Source organism: Momordica charantia (assembly GCF_013281855.1).
Source record: "Momordica charantia cultivar OHB3-1 chromosome 8 unlocalized genomic scaffold, Mcharantia_2.0 BLBB01000008.1, whole genome shotgun sequence".
Classification (NCBI taxonomy): Eukaryota; Viridiplantae; Streptophyta; class Magnoliopsida; order Cucurbitales; family Cucurbitaceae; genus Momordica; species Momordica charantia.
In genome coordinates, this window is record NW_028275166.1 from 25,686,844 (window position 1) to 25,703,125 (window position 16,282).

The 16,282-nt window shown below is 40.4% G+C and overlaps 1 protein-coding gene across 1 annotated transcript in view; it reads left to right on the top strand.

The window, feature by feature from the left end:
* LOC111013223 (beta-glucosidase 11) overlaps positions 1-16,282 on the top strand; it is a 22,308-nt gene continuing 6,026 nt past the window's right edge. The window contains exons 1-6 of the mRNA XM_088127011.1: positions 1-256; positions 15,454-15,565; positions 15,705-15,760; positions 15,837-15,912; positions 16,010-16,081; positions 16,184-16,271. Of these exons, the coding sequence (XP_087983137.1) occupies positions 128-256; positions 15,454-15,565; positions 15,705-15,760; positions 15,837-15,912; positions 16,010-16,081; positions 16,184-16,271 (533 nt within the window). The 5' untranslated portion in view covers positions 1-127. The remainder of the gene's footprint in view (positions 257-15,453; positions 15,566-15,704; positions 15,761-15,836; positions 15,913-16,009; positions 16,082-16,183; positions 16,272-16,282) is intronic.

Below are 16,282 nucleotides of genomic sequence, written 5' to 3' on the forward strand. Positions count from 1 at the left end.
GAGATTGAGGGTAAGAAAACAGATCCATTTTTAAGCTTTATTGGATTCTCTCGTGAAATTAGATCACTTCAATTTCTTATAAAAAGTTGTGTATTCTGAAGAACTGATATTGGTGTTTGGGAGAAAGATGTCAAATTTGGGTGTGTTTTTGGTATTTTGGATGCTGTTAAATTCAAGTTTAGGAGCCGTTGGTGATTACAATAGACATGATTTTCCATCTGATTTTGTTTTTGGCTCTGGCACAACAGCTTATCAGGTCAGTTGTTTCTTGAACGTAATTCAAGAATTTATGGTGGTACCTATCGTCCGGCTTTAGTTATTTTACCTCTGGTTCATAGTGATGTTTATACTCGTCTTATAACTTGATGGGATGGTGATTATCCTAGAGTCAAAAAACTTTGACGGGTTTTGATTGGGATTTAATTTCATATAATTGAGTTACTTTTATTTTCTAGTTCAGATGTTTATGTTTATATTTTTTAACGGTGTTTGTTCTTGTTGTTCTTGTTCTGGTTCTTGTTTCTGCTACATTTTTATTGACAAGTTTTCTTTATCTTATTGTGCTTTGATCTCGAGCCACGACCAAACACTTTAATTTCCTTGCAATATACTCCTAATTAACCTTCACAAAAAAGAAAAGAAAAAGTACTTCACTAGAAAGCACTTAAATCATACCTACTCTTGACGTATATTTCAAAAGTGCTAATAGAAAAGATGTTTCACTTGAAAATATTGTTTTTCACGATTCGTCGTTGTCGCAATGTCATCGCGACGCGGAGCGGCTGACGGTATCCCCTGAAGGGTCTCTTTTGAGATAGGGGTTTGGAGTCGCCACCAATCATATACGAGGTATGATTGGTCACCTATTTAAAAAAACGGACAAGATGGTCTGCGAAAATAGAGTTTTAGTTCGGAAGTCGATTTGTGTGTAGGGAAGGTGTTAGCACCCCACAACACCCGTTCGAAAACGATACCACATTTTATCATAAATCATCCTATTGTTTTACTTGGTCTGGAAAGAAAATAATTTTGTATTTTTGTTTAAATGTCTCACAGTTTACTAATTCATATTTTGCAATAAAATATGAACCCAATAATTGTGAGTGACACGAAGGCCATTAAGAAAAAGTTTATCACCTCGGGAATATTGGAAATTCCAATTTCCGTCCTTGGAGTTTTTGAAAAAATAGAAGAAGAAAAAAAAATAATAAATAAATAAAATAATAAATAAATAAATAACAATTCCCTTGGAGAGGCTTAATCTCGAGCCTTGGATGTGAATACCTCAGTCTTTAGCCACTAAGCCATGTTTTGGTTTATAACTTAATTTCTTTTGAAAATAAAACCTTTGAAAATTTTATTTCTAAAATAAAAATCGAAATCTTATCTTTCTTTAAAGACTTTAATTTTAAACAAGATTCCTTAAAAAAAAAATCCGTTTTAAAAAAAAAGAAAAAAAAATTAATTTCTTTCAAAATTTTACTTTTTTCAAAGACAAAACAAAACAAGCATTTATCAATTTTTTAAATTAGCATTTAAGTTTTTTGGTATTTTAAACAAAAAAAAACTGTTAGTTTTAGTTTTAAGAAAAAAAAAATACTTCTTTCTCCACCTCTGTTGGTCGGGTCCGAGGTCTTCACGCGAGTCGTCGGAGCTTTACACACGTGTCGTGGGTCGCGGAGTTGTTGTGCGCGGGCTGGATTCGGAGCCAGGAGGTTCGCTGGTCGGAGGTTGCTGTAGGGGGAAATCGCCGCTGTTCGTGTCACGCCGCCGTTGCTGTCGGGCCGCCGGGCTGGAGCTGCTGCGCAGGGAAGGTCGTCAATCGCCGGTGAAGGTGCTCGGGTTGAATCCGGCGTGTCGCGGCGCAGGGTTGCCGAGGGCGCGGATTGGGTGCCGCCGTCGTGGGCCTTACTCGTCGGAGTACGGCCGGAGTTGGTAGCTGATGGTGGCCGGATCTGAAGCTGCCGGGCTTGCGGGGTGCCGCTGCAGGTGTCATCGGGCTGGAAGCTGCTATCAGAATGGATGAGGAAAGAACTAGAATGCGAATAGATGAGTCTGAAGGTGATGAAGAAGAGGGATACGGTGGGTTGTACACAGAGAGAGAAGGAAGAATGTGATTTAAGAGAAACAATTTTTTTTCTCTGACTTCAAGCCCTCTTCCCCCCTTTTAACTCTCTTTTGCGTCCTCTTAAATACATCACTGGGCAACGGTATAATATGCTAAAAAAAGTAATTTAGAGGTAAAAGGGGAACAAACTGGAAAAGAAAGTAGGCCTTTGACGAGGCAAAAAAAACTTAAAAAAAAAAAATCTTTTAAAAACGTTTTTTATTCTTAATAATTAAAAAAAAGTCAATATTTGCTAAAAATAAACTTTACCTTAAAACACAATTAAACATAAAAGCTTAGTCTAAAATCCAAATGAAAGATAAAATAAAACAATAAATAAATAAACAATGTAGTCGGGCCAAATACGGAGTCTACAGCTTGCCCCCCTTTGTGTACTCTTGCGGAACTAAAAGGGTAGACAAAGGCAAAAAGACAAAGTATTGGGAAGACGAAATTTTTATTTTAAAGCTCAAGACAGTGGATCTTTCTTGATAGGTACGATGAAGCAGACCTGTGTTTTAACTAAAGATAAAAGTAATGGGAATGGACCTGGCTTGACACAGGCTTCGATCACGACTTTTGACCGGGATCGATTTAATCAAACAGGAAAATTAAAGTAACGGACCTGGCTTGACATAGGCTTTGACCAGGCTTGACCGGGTTTAATTTAAACGACAGGAAAAAGAGGATAAAGGACCTGGCTTGACCCAGGCTTCGACCAGGCTTGACCGGGTTCGATTAACCAAACAGTAAAAGTAAAGATAACGGACCTGGCTTGACACAGGCTTCGACCAGGCTTGACCGGGTTTGATTTAACCAACAAGAAACTAAAGATAACGGACCAGGCTTGACGTTTACTCGAGCGAAAAGCAAAGTCACAAAGCTCAAAGAAAAATGAAAGAAACATGCTCTTGAAGCATAATAACAAAAGGGAAAATCAACCTTAAAAAGAAGAAAGTGAAATCAAATGTTTTAAAAATAAATTTGGGATTGTCGAAATAGCCCGATCACTGCATTTTCCTTTCTAAATAAACTTTCAGTAGGCAAAACGATAACAACTTTGCCCCATACTTGCCTGACTGGCCTTTAGAGAATGATCGTCCAATAGCAGGGCGGAGTCCATTTTGAGTTTCCCGCACCCTTTAATTTCGATAGCACTTAGTCTTGGATAGTGCGAATAACCATCATTTAATAAGTAGATGCGTAAGGAAAGGCAAATGAAGAATGGACTTTATGACGAGGTACATGTCTCAAAGATACGATTCTTATTCGTATACTACAACAAAGAGTGGAAATTAAGCAAAATACTGAGATCAAAGTGAGACTCTCCAATACATTTAGTCAACTTCTGTACAACATTGTCTGATCTTCTAACGATACAACCATTGAGAAATTATGCATAATACTTTCGGACATGGTCTGAACTGACTGGATTTGCCAACTCGTCGCCATCCATGTTGATCAGAACTAGTGCTCCTCCGGAGAAGGCTTTTTTCACCACGAATGGTCCTTCATAATTCGGGGTCCATTTGCCTCGGTGATCTTTCTGAAATGGGGGAATTCTTTTAAGAACCAAATCTCCCTCTCTGAATCTTCTTGGCCGTACCTTCTTGTCATAGGCCTTCATCATCCTTCTTTGATAGAGTTGTCCTCTGCATAATGCTGTCAATCTCTTTTCTTCCACAAAGTTCAACTGCTCGTAGCGTCTTTGAACCCATTCGGCCTCTTGTAACTTAGCCTCTATGAGAACCCGCAGAGATGGAATTTCAACCTCAACGGGAAGAACGGCTTCCATGCCATAGACTAAAGAAAATGGCGTTGCCCCAGTTGATGTACGGACTGAGGTGCGGTAACCATGCAAGGCAAACGGAAGCATTTCATGCCAATCCCTGTAAGTTACAGTCATCTTTTCAACGATTCTCTTTATGTTTTTGTTGGCAGCTTCTACTGCCTCATTCATCTTAGGTCGGTAAGGTGTTGAGTTGAGATGCTTGATTTTAAACTGCTCGCAGAGCTCGATCATCATTTTATTGTTTAAATTCCTTGCATTATCGGAAATTATGGTTTCAGGAGGACCATAACGACAGATAATCTCTTTCTTAATGAATTTGATGACAACTCCTTTTGTCACATCTCGATAAGAAGCTGCCTCTACCCACTTGGTAAAATAATCTATGGCTACCAAGATAAACCGATGCCCGTTTGATGCTTTAGGTTCGATGGGACCTATTACGTCCATGCCCCACATAGAAAAGGGCCAAGGAGCTGTCAAGGTATGCAGATGAGAAGTAGGGGCATGAACTTTGTCTGAATAAATTTGACATTTATGGCACTTCCTTGCATATTTAATGCAGTCTGTTTCCATTGTCAACCAGTAATAGCCAGCTCTCAAAATTTTTCTAGCCATCATATGCCCATTTGCATGAGTGCCACATATCCCTTCATGAATTTCCTCCATAATCTTATTGGCCTCTATTTTCTCGAGGCATCTTAGGAGAACCATGTCGTGGTTTCTCTTGTACAGGATCTTTCCATTTAAGAAAAAAATTGCTGCCAACTTGCGAATGGTGCGTTTATCATTTTCTGAGGCGCTGAGAGGATACTCTTTGCGCTTGACGTACTGCTTGATGTCATGAAACCACGGTTTGCCATCAAACTCTTCCTCAATACTCATGCAATAGGCTGTGACGTCTCTTTTCTCAATTTTAATCGGTTGAATCTCCTCGTTGAGTTCTATATTGAACATAACTGCTAATGTTGCCAGTGCATCTGCCATCTGATTGCTTTCTCTTGGTAAGTGATCGAATGAGATTTCATCAAACTCCTGCGCCAATTCTGTTATAAGTTGTTTGTAAGGCAGCAATTTGGTGTCTCTTGTTTCCCAATCTCCTCTTAATTGATAAACCACTAGCATAGAATCTCCAAAGACCTTGAGTTTCTTAACTTTCATATCCACAGCAGTTTGGATACCCATAGAACATGCTTCATACTCAGCCATATTATGCGTGCAGTCGAAACATAATCTAGCGGTAAGAGGAAACAAATTTCCTTCGGGTGTTATTAATATTGCCCCTATCCCATGACCTAGCTCGTTAGAAGCACCATCAAACATCATAGTCCATGCTTGTGGGTCTAAATTTTCTTCATCTGTGGTTATGGTGGAGATATACTCGTCTGGGAAGTCGAACTTCATTGCTTCATAGTCGTTTATGGGTTGTTGGGCTAGGTAGTCAGCTAGAGCAACCCCTTAATTGCCTTTTGAGTTACATAGACAATATCGTACTCAGATAAGAGTACTTGCCATCTTGCAATTCTACCCGAGAGAGATGACTTTTCAAAAATGTACTTTATGGGGTCAATTTTTGAGATGAGCCATGTCGTATAATACAACATATATTGTCTAAGACGATGGGCAGCCCAAGCTAGAGCACAACAAGTCTTTTCTACGGGAGAGTATCTAGTCTCGCAATCGGTGAACTTCTTACTTAAGTAGTATATGGCCTGCTCCTTCCTGCCTGAATCATCATGCTGCCCCAGCACACATCCCATGGAGTTTTCCGTCACCGTGAGATATAAAATGAGGGGTCGACCTAAAGTTGGTGGCACAAGAATTGGAGGACTCTGCAAATATTTGCTTAATCTTGTCAAATGCTACTTGGCAATCCTCGCCCCATATCTCGTCGTTGTTCTTGTGGAGCAATTTGAAAATGGGCTCGCAAGTTGCCGTTAGGTGGGAAATGAATCTCGCGATGTAATTGAGTCGTCCTAAGAATCCTCTGACTTCTTTTTGTGTTTTGGGAGGTGGCATCTCTAGAATTGCTTTGACTTTATCAGGATCGACTTTAATGCCTTCCTGGCCTACTACAAAGCCGAGAAGTTTCCCAGAGGTTACCCCAAATGTGCACTTATTGGGATTGAGTTTTAGCTGGAATTTCCTCAATCGCTCAAATAGCTTTCTTAGGACAAGTGTATGCTCTTCTCCTTGCCTTGACTTGGCGATCATAGCATCTACATAAACCTCAATTTCTTTATGCATCAAGTCATGAAATAGGGTAACCATAGCACGCTGGTAGGTTTCCCCAGCGTTCTTTAGCCCAAATGCCATAACTTTATAGCAAAAGGTGCCCCATAGTGTAATGAATGTGGTTTTTTCACGATCTTCAGGTGCCATCTTGATCTGGTTGTATCCTGAGAATCCATCCATAAAAGAGAAAGTAGAGAAACCGGCAGTATTGTCTACCAACACATCAATATGAGGAAGCGGGAAGTTGTCTTTTGGACTCGCACGATTCAAATCCCTGTAGTCCACACACGGGTCGTACTTGTCCATTTTTCTTCGGTACTGGGACTATGTTTGCAACCCACTCTGGATAATTGGATACTGTAAGGAAACCAGCATCAATTTGTTTCCTTACTTCGTCCTTTACTTTGATTAACATATCTGGTCTCATTTTCCGTAATTTCTGTCTCACAGGCTTGCACTCTGGGTTGATTGGCAACTTGTGGACCACAATGTCTGTGTCTAAACCAGGCATGTCTTGATAAGACCAAGCAAATACATCAGCAAACTCATTAAGTAATTCTATTAACTTCTTACGACTTTCTAAAGACATGTTCGTGCCAATTTTTACTTCTTTGACCTCGGCTTGCGATCCCAAGTTAACTATCTCAGTTGACTCCCCATGGGGTCCCAACGTCTTTTCTTCTTCTTCCAACATTCTTAACAACTCAGCTGATGGCTCATCAATTATTTCCTCATCCGACTCGACATTGTATATCGGTGTGACAAGCTTGTATCTTGAATTATTATCACATTCGATCTCAGTATTACTGCTTAAAACATAATGAGGGAGAGAGGAAAAGGAAAGGAAACAAATGAATATATTGAACCAACAGGAAAGAGCGAATGACAAAATGAAACAAAGATAAAGTGAACGAAAAACTTTATTGATTTTGAAGAAAAGAAAAAGAAACGAACATACAGGAAATTGTAAGCTCGGAAATTGAGTAAAAAGAGGGTAGAAAATAATAACAATAAAATTACTTTGAAATGTTATGGAAAGATGGTAATTCTAACACGGTCCAATTGCTAAGCTCGAAACCATCTGGGCACGGGAAAACAAAAGGACCAGACCGCTCTTCTTCTTCGTCTACTAAGGCTGCAACTGTAGAGTATTCGTGGTCATTCTGGTTGATTACCCCAGCACTCCTGAAAGAACAACATAGAGGTGGGACAGTCCTGCCTGGGTAGTCTCGCTCTTCATTCTCAAATCTGATCAAGCACTTAGTTTTCTCATGGTTCTGCACTCTGACGAAGTCTTTTCTGCTTGGCTTGTACCCCAACCCAAATCTTTTTTTGTTATTTGCCATCCTTAGCATTTTGTCCAAATTGCCCCCATCTTTCTTAAAGGTAGCATTTAATAAGTGTGGACTAGGTTTCCCACTTTTCCCATGTAAGGTTGTTGCATTTGCAATCTCAAATGACTGGAATGAAGATTCATGAGCCTCTTCTGCTGCCTCTACATAAGACATCGAAGCGAGTTTTGAAACCAGAATATCCTCCTGTCCTAATATGATCACCAACTTCTGATCAACTGCAAATTTAATTTTTTGATGCAAAGTGGATGAGACTGCTCCTGCCGAATGTATCCAAGGTCGCCCCAGCAAGAAACTGTAGGCTGATATTATGTCCATAACTTAAAATGTTATATCAAAAGTGCAAGGACCTATTTGGATCGGGATCTCAATTTCCCCAACAACGGCACTGCGGGCTCCATCAAATGCCCTTACTATCACAGTGCTCGGCCTCATATGAGAGATATCAACAGGTAATCTCTCTAGTGTGGACCTTGGCATTATGTTTAACGACAATCCGTTGTCAACAAGGACCTTGGCTACCAGGAAGTTTTTACACTTCACTGAGATGTGGAGAGCTTTGGTGTGTCCTGTACCCTCCGGTGGTATCTCCTCATCAGTAAAGGTGATGGAACTGGACGCAGTTATATTTCCCATAACACTGCTCAGATTGTCCACTGTGATGTCTTGAGATACAAAAGCTTGCTTCAATACCTCCAGCAATGTGTTCCGATGCGCCTCAGAGGATAGCAGCAAAGATAAAATAGAGATCCTTGCTGGTGTTCGACCCAATTGTTCAATAATCTTGTACTCACTCTGTTTGATTAGCTTAAGAAACTCCTGAGTCTCTTCCTCGGACACCGGTTGTTTTGGGCTCACATCCTTTATCACAACTGCCTCCTGAAATTCATCATAAATGTCTTCATCGAGCTTGGCCTTCCCTTTTTTATCTTGTTCTACCTTTTCATTTTTCTTTTCGCTTGCTTTCTCTTTTTTATTTGTACTGTTGGGCTCATTCGTGTGCTTTAGCAAGCTCTCTGGAGTATAGCACCTCCCAGTTCGTGTCATACCTCCCCCTCTGGTAATATTGTCGACTGGGAGTGAGGAAGATTGTGCCTCTTGACCAACAGTTACTTTGCACTCATATTTCCAAGGCACTGCTTTGGAACTGCTATACTCGAACAGAGTGGGGACCTGGATAGTGATTGGCCTCCAGCTGTTGCTGGGTACCTCAGGCTTTTCACGATACAATACCGTGAGAGGTTTTGGCTTATAAGCAGCGCTTGAGCTTTCAGCAGTTGAAACATACTCTACCACATCTATCCTTTGTTCCTGGTGAGATTGAGTAACTGTGAGGATTTTCAAGTCCAGCAACTCTTGTACTTTCTCTTTAAAACAACTGCACTGCTCGAGAGGATGACCTCTTGCCCCAGCGTGGTACGGGCATGTCAGGTTTTCATCATATCTTTCACACCTGATATCTGGGCAGAGATGCTCCATGGACATATACCCGTGGCTCCAAAGGATTTCAAATAACTCCTGCATAGGAGTTGTAATTTTTGATACTTTACTCCTTGATTCGATCCCTTGACATTCAACTGCATTTATTTGTACATTCTTATGGTTTGGCAGCGGATTGTTTTTCACATCCGGACCATTTTCTTTCTTAAAGGTCAGCCATCCTGCCTTGATCAACGCTTGGACTCTGTACTTAAGTGCTGTGCAATTTTCTGTAGAATGCCCGATAGCTCCTGCGTGGTAATCACAGCGGGCGTTTGCATCATACCATCCTGGGTACGGAGGCTGGATCGGATCCACGGGTACCGGTGCCAGTTGATTATTCTGAAATAACTGGGGCAGGAGCTCAGTGTAAGTCATTGGAATTGGGTCAAACTGAGATTGCTTACGTGTCGATCTGTTGTTCTGCTGCCCCTGAGTATAAACGGTATTTTGCTGGTAACCCTTGACTTGCTGGAGGTCTAAAATTCTGAGAGGCAGTATACTGGAAAGTAGCATTATTCACGTACGGTTGGTTATATCCGTATGGTGACAGGTAATAATATGGAGCATACCGCTGTGTTTTACCATATGGTGGTTGCCTCCAAACGTGTCGGTCGGCGCCTACCATTTGCACCTCACCTTCCTTTTTCTTCGAGGATGTCACATTCTTTGTGGTTGACGATTCTCCAACAGTGCTGGTTATTCGACCATGCTTAACCCCGTATTCAATTCTTTCTCCAATAGTCAAAATATCGGAGAAGCTCGTAGAAGCACTTCCTATCATCCGATCATAAAAAGGATGTTTTAGGGTGTTAATGAACATGGAAGATAGCTCTTTATCAGTCATAGGAGGCTGGAACTGAGCAGCTGTATCCCGCCATCTTTGAGCGTACTCCTTAAAGCTTTCTGTGGTTTTTTTCTCCATCCTCTGCAAATCTAAGCGGTCGGGTGCCATATCTATGTTATGTTTATACTGCTTTAGGAAGGAATCAGCCAAATTCTTCCACGAACCAACATGGGCGCTGTCTAAATGCATGTACCAACGGGAAGCCGGGCCAGACAAACTATCCTGAAAACAGTGTATCAATAGCTTGTCATTCTGGATATACGCTGCCATCTTTCTACAGTACATGATAAGATGGTTCTTAGGACAAGAAGAACCATCGTACTTCTCAAACTCTGGAATTTTGAACTTTGGAGGGATGACTAGTCCCGACACCAAGCATAGTTGGGAGGCATCAATGTTGCCAAAAACATCTGTTCCCTCTACTGCTCGCAGTCTTTCCTCCAGAACCTCTAATTTCTCACTGCTAGGGGCCTCCTGTCTTTCTGGGTCCTTATTTGCTCGAGGACCACCCAGATTAAGGACTGTAGGCGGCGCCATGACTTGCTCTGGCTCTTGAAAAATAATGCCGGCTGGAGCTTGCGGAGCTCCCCTGACCAACGGAGGTGGGAACTGCCCAGCCGGAATATCATAAAGAGGGTTGTACGTTGTGTATTGAGGCATAAATCCCTCTGTCATTGGCCTGAAAGACGGTCCCGCTGGCCGAAAAGATGGCTCAAAACCTGGCGGGAACTGAGGGGTTGGTGGCTCGTGGATTGGATTGCTAGTTTCTGCAATCGTCTTCCCCTTTTCAAGGGCGAGGAGGATGGCGTCTAACTTCTCTCGCAGCTCTTCAATATCCTTCCTCGTTTTTTCCTGTTCGGCTTTACGGTCATCTTCCATTTTTATTTTCGTCCTAAGCCTTGTGCTATACCTATGGCGTGGCGCCGGTGAGCGAGCTATCTTGACCAATCCCTTTTCGTTTTATGAAAAAAAGAGTATAAATAAAATAAAAAACTAGATAAAAAAATGAGAAAATGAAAGTAAGCTCAAGGTTTTATTAAAAAAAAAAACAAAATAATTGTGCCGAACTTGAGCTAAATGCTTATATCCTTATATTGGAAATAAATTAAAGCAGAGCCTCAGTAAAAATGTTCTCAATGTTCCAGATCTCGTCTGAGCTTGCCTAGAAATTTAAGTGTGCTTCTGCCATTCGGCTGCGTAGGGGCAATGGCAGATGTGAGAGCTCGTGCTTCATCAGCTAAAACGTCCGCCCTTTGAGCGGCTTGTCTAACTTGAGTGAGCACACCTTCCGAGTTGTGATGTAGTCTCATATTATCTCGCTTCACCTGATCCAATTCACATTCCGCTTGGTTGTACTGCTCTTTGATGCAAGTGTAACCCTGCATTACCTTTTCAGCTGCACTTTGGGTCTGATTGAGACGACTCTTAACAACTTCAACAGCTTCCCTTAACCTCTCGTTTTCCTGAGCATACTGGACCAACTGTCCTTCCTTTTCTTCCATTACTACGACTTTTTCACGCAGGGATGAAATTTCTGTTCGAAGGGAAATAATTTCAACTTCTCGTTGTGTTCTCAAGGCTAACTCTTCTTCCCATCTCACTCGATAGACTCTGCTGAACTCTTGAACTTCGGTACCTAGCGGTCGGTTCTCTTTCCCTTGATCCATGACCTTCCTTGTTTCTTGCAATATCGGCTCAATGTTATGGGGTAAGCCCAACTGTGGTCCTTTCCTGGCTGAAGTCGAGCATCTTTCTCGTAGCTCATATTCCATTCTACGTGACTTCTGTTGAGGGGAATGATTTGGGTTTATTTCCGTAAGAGCCCTCCTGACTGGAATGTCTGCTTTGCCTTTGTCTGTTGATAGCAGAAGCACAATTTTTCCCCTACTCGCATGCCAATGCATGTATGTCTCGAATGCATCATCATGGTATCGCCCACTTTGGATTTTGACGACCGTCCTCCAGGCCTTCACAATTTCTTTGATTTTACTTTTGCAAAACCCGGCATCATAAGCAAACTCACAGTCCTTCAAGTCGTGTGTGACTGGGATAAACTGACGTATCCATATCTGGCGCAGCACCATCAATGGAGCATAAGATGTACATCCCCATAGGCCCAAAAGCGGTAAACTTTGAAACTTACCACACCTATACATCATAGGTTTGATTGACATCCATGGAGTTTTCCAATCCACGTCTTCTTGTCTTATTTCTGCAAAGAAAGCTCTCCACTCATCTTTTCCTGGGTAACTCGGGCTCCACCCTGCCTGGTTGAATTCAAAGATGGGATTCTGAATCTTATTCCATGATTTTGAATATTTAACCGGAGGATAGTGGAACTGCAGTGGGCACTTCATATGACTAAGGATCCAGATATACAACAGCTGAACACATCCTAGGAATCTCCCTGCTCCTTTTGATCTGCAGAAGTTTAGCGCTCGGAAGGTTTCTGCAAGGATAGGTATTACGGGATTGACTCCCGCCTCGATTCTGACGAATAGCTTGACCACCCGCTCTTTGATATATCCACTAACCTTAGGAAACAAGACCAAGTTAAATAAACATAGAGCCAATAGTGTTAGCTCCTTTTCTTCGTTACTTACTCTTTGCCGGAGATACAGGACATATTCTATCGGCAGACATGTATTTTCTCCCTTATTTTTCACATGCTTCTCAATCTCATTAGCAGGTAGTTTACCTAAAAGAAGAGATAGGGCTCGCCTTAATGTAAGCCCATCGTCGTAGGAGTAAACCTTAATCTTCTCCTGCAGTGGTATTTGCAAAAGAACGTGGTATTCCTCGATAGTGGGAGTCAAGTCGACTGCATTAAAGGTGAAGCACTGATAAGCTGGATCCCAATGCTCTACTAGGGCTCTTAACGCTGAGAAATTGACTTGCACGTACAAGAGTTGTGCTATATGGCCATACTTTCTCGTGAACTGGGCTTTTCTGTCTGGTCTTAAGCCTTCCCACAACTGCTTCAGGACTTCTAATTGGTCGTTTGGGAATGTTAAGTGATGAAATGGTGTGGCGATGTTTCCCGACAAGGCGTCACCATAAATGTGTTGTGTGTTCTCTGACCACTGACGGACAGTCTCCTGGTCTTGCTCCTTCCAATCCTGGGTTGTAGTTTTACCGGAACTCATGCTTTAATTTTACTGCCAATATTAATGATTTAAGACTTTGAGTCAATTTTGGCACAATTGCAAAAAAAAAAAATCTTAAAAGAAACGGAGAAAACCAAAAACACTGGAAATCTTTTGTTTTTTTTATTTTAATATAAATAGTTATTAAGTAAAAATGGAAAATGATAAAAAAGGAAATACTTATTAAAACATAAATTAGGTTTTTTTTTAGCTTTTTTTGTTTTTAAAACATGACCTGGATAAAACTCGACCCCAAAGATATAGCAAAGTAAGACATAAAACACACAGATGACATTTGTGCAAGATGATTGTGAAGGCAATGCTTAACGGGCAAACCTAGAGGAGAATAGGCCCCCAAATTTTCATATGCTCTCGCAATATGGTTAATTTGAGTGGAGATTTTCATGTGCCTATACGGGAATCGAGATTCCACGAAGGTCACACTACTCAGTCTCCGGTCTAGTCTTAAAGGTAAAGTCCGGGTAGGAGGCTTGTGAATTTGTGTGAAATGCATGACTATATAAGAAACATTAAATAACAGAAAAATAACACACAAAAAAAATGACCGATAGAAAAAAAAACAACAGGATAAAAGATAAAACAAATGGCGTGACTCTCTAAAAGTCCCCAGTGGAGTCACCAAGCTGTCGCAACGTCATCGCGACGCGGAGCGGCCGACGGTATCCCCTGAAGGGTCTCTTTCGAGATAGGGGTTTGGAGTCGCCACCAATCATATACGAGGTGTGATTGGTCACCTATTTAAAAAAACGGACAAGATGGTCTGCGAAAATAGAGTTTTAGTTCGGAAGTCGATTTGTGTGTAGGGAAGGTGTTAGCACCCCACAACACCCGTTCGAAAACGGTACCATATTTTATCATAAATCATCCTATTGTTTTACTTGGTCTGGAAAGAAAATAATTTTGTATTTTTGTTTAAATGTCTCACAGTTTACTAATTCATATTTTGCAATAAAATATGAACCCAATAATTGTGAGTGACACGAAGGCCATTAAGAAAAAGTTTATCACCTCGGGAATATTGGAAATTCCAATTTCCGTCCTTGGAGTTTTTGAAAAAATAGAAGAAGAAAAAAATAATAATAAATAAATAAATAAAATAATAAATAAATAAATAACAATTCTCTTGGAGAGACTTGATCTCAAGCCTTGAATGTAAATACCCAAGTCTTTAGCCACTAAGCCATGTTTTGGTTTATAACTTAATTTTTTTTGAAAATAAAACCTTTTAAAATTTTATTTCTAAAATAAAAATCGAAATCTTATCTTTCTTTAAAGACTTTAATTTTAAACAAGATTTCCTTAAAAAAAAAAATCCGTTTTAAAAAAAAATAAAATTAATTTCTTTCAAAATTTTACTTTTTTCAAAGACAAAACAAAACAAGCATTTATCAATTTTTTAAATTAGCATTTAAGTTTTTTGGTATTTTAAACAAAAAAAACTGTTAGTTTTAGTTTTAAGAAGAAAAAAAAATACTTCTTTCTCCACCTCTGTTCGTCGGGTCCGAGGTCTTCACGCGAGTCGTCGGAGCTTTACACATGGGTCGTGGGTCGCGGAGTTGTTGTGCGCGGGCTGGATCCGGAGCCAGGGGGAAATCGCCGCTGTTCGTGTCACGTCGCCGTTGCTGTCGGGCCGCCGGGCTGGAGCTGCTGCGCAGGGAAGGTCGTCAATCGCCGGTGAAGGTGCTCGGGTTGAATCCGGCGTGTCGCGGCGCAGGGTTGCCGAGAGCGCGGATCGGGTGCCGCCGTCGTGGGCCTTACTCGTCGGAGTACGGTCGGAGTTGGTAGCTGATGGTGGCCGGATCTGAAGCTGCCGAGCTTGCGGGGTGCCGCTGCAGGTGTCGTCGGGTTGGAAGCTGCTATCAGAATGGATGAGGAAAGAACTAGAATGCGAAGAGATGAGTCTGAAGGTGATGAAGAAGAGGGATACGGTGGGTTGTACACAGAGAGAGAAGAAGAATGGGATTCAAGAGAAACAAAGTTTTTTTTTCTCTGACTTCAAGCCCTCTTCCCCCTTTTAACTCTCTTTTGCGTCCTCTTAAATACATCACTGGGCAACGATATAATATGCTAAAAAAAGTAACTTAGAGGTAAAAGGGGAACAAACTGGAAAAGAAAGTAGGCCTTTGACGAGGCAAAAAAAACTTTAAAAAAAAAATCTTTTAAAAACGTTTTTTATTCTTAATAATTAAAAAAAAAGTCAATATTTGCTAAAAATAAACTTTACCTTAAAACACAATTAAACATAAAAACTTAGTCTAAAATCCAAATTAAAGATAAAATAAAACAATAAATAAATAAACAATGTAGTCGGGCCAAATACGGTGTCTACAGTCGTATTCGAGTGGTTATTTTATTTAGTTTCATATAAAATGATTAATTTTACAAATCCCAGAAGTTCAAATTATTTCACCTCTTGTGTCGTTGAATTAAGAAAAGAGATTAAATTAAAATTAAAATTAAACAAAATGTGAAGGTAGAGGGAGCAGCGAAAGAAGATGGAAGGACTCCAAGCATTTGGGATACTTTTGCTCATTCTGGCACGCCTACCTAACACTATCATTTTCAACCCTATAATAAAAGAATCGGGAGGTTAGGAATTCGATCCTCTGACTTTTTTGGTCGATATTAAAATGTCTTAACCAATTGAGTCATGTTCAGACTAACATGTCATATAGGTCTCTTATTATTCATTATACGAACAAATTTTTTTTGTCTCAATATGGTATAGGAGATGGACCCGGAGGAAACGGCGACGTAGCATGTGATGGGTATCACAAATACAAGGTCTACATTTGATTTTCTTTTTCCCCTTGTTTATATGCTTGAATTTGGCTTAAACTCTATGTCTAATATATTATAGGAAGATGTGAAACTAATGGTGGATATTGGACTTGATGCTTATAGATTTTCCATCTCATGGTCAAGACTTATTCCAAGTAATAAATATGTGTCTTTTTGCATTAAAAGATGTAAAAAAGAAAAACAAAAAAGACATTTACACTTTAATAAGATTTTTGTTTTGTAATTTCTCAGATGGGAGAGGACCCATAAATCCAAAGGGCTTAGAGTACTACAACAATCTCATAAATGAACTAATAAGTCATGGTTGGTGACAATTTTACGTTAAGTCATTAATGATAAGTTTACACACTTTTTAAATGGGATTTTTATTCTTAATTAATTATGTGGATTTATTTGATCAAATAGGCATCCAACCCCATGTAACGTTACACAACTTTGATCTTCCGCGAGCACTTGAAGACGAATATGGAGGATGGGTCAGTCCAAAGATTGTGTAAGGATCAA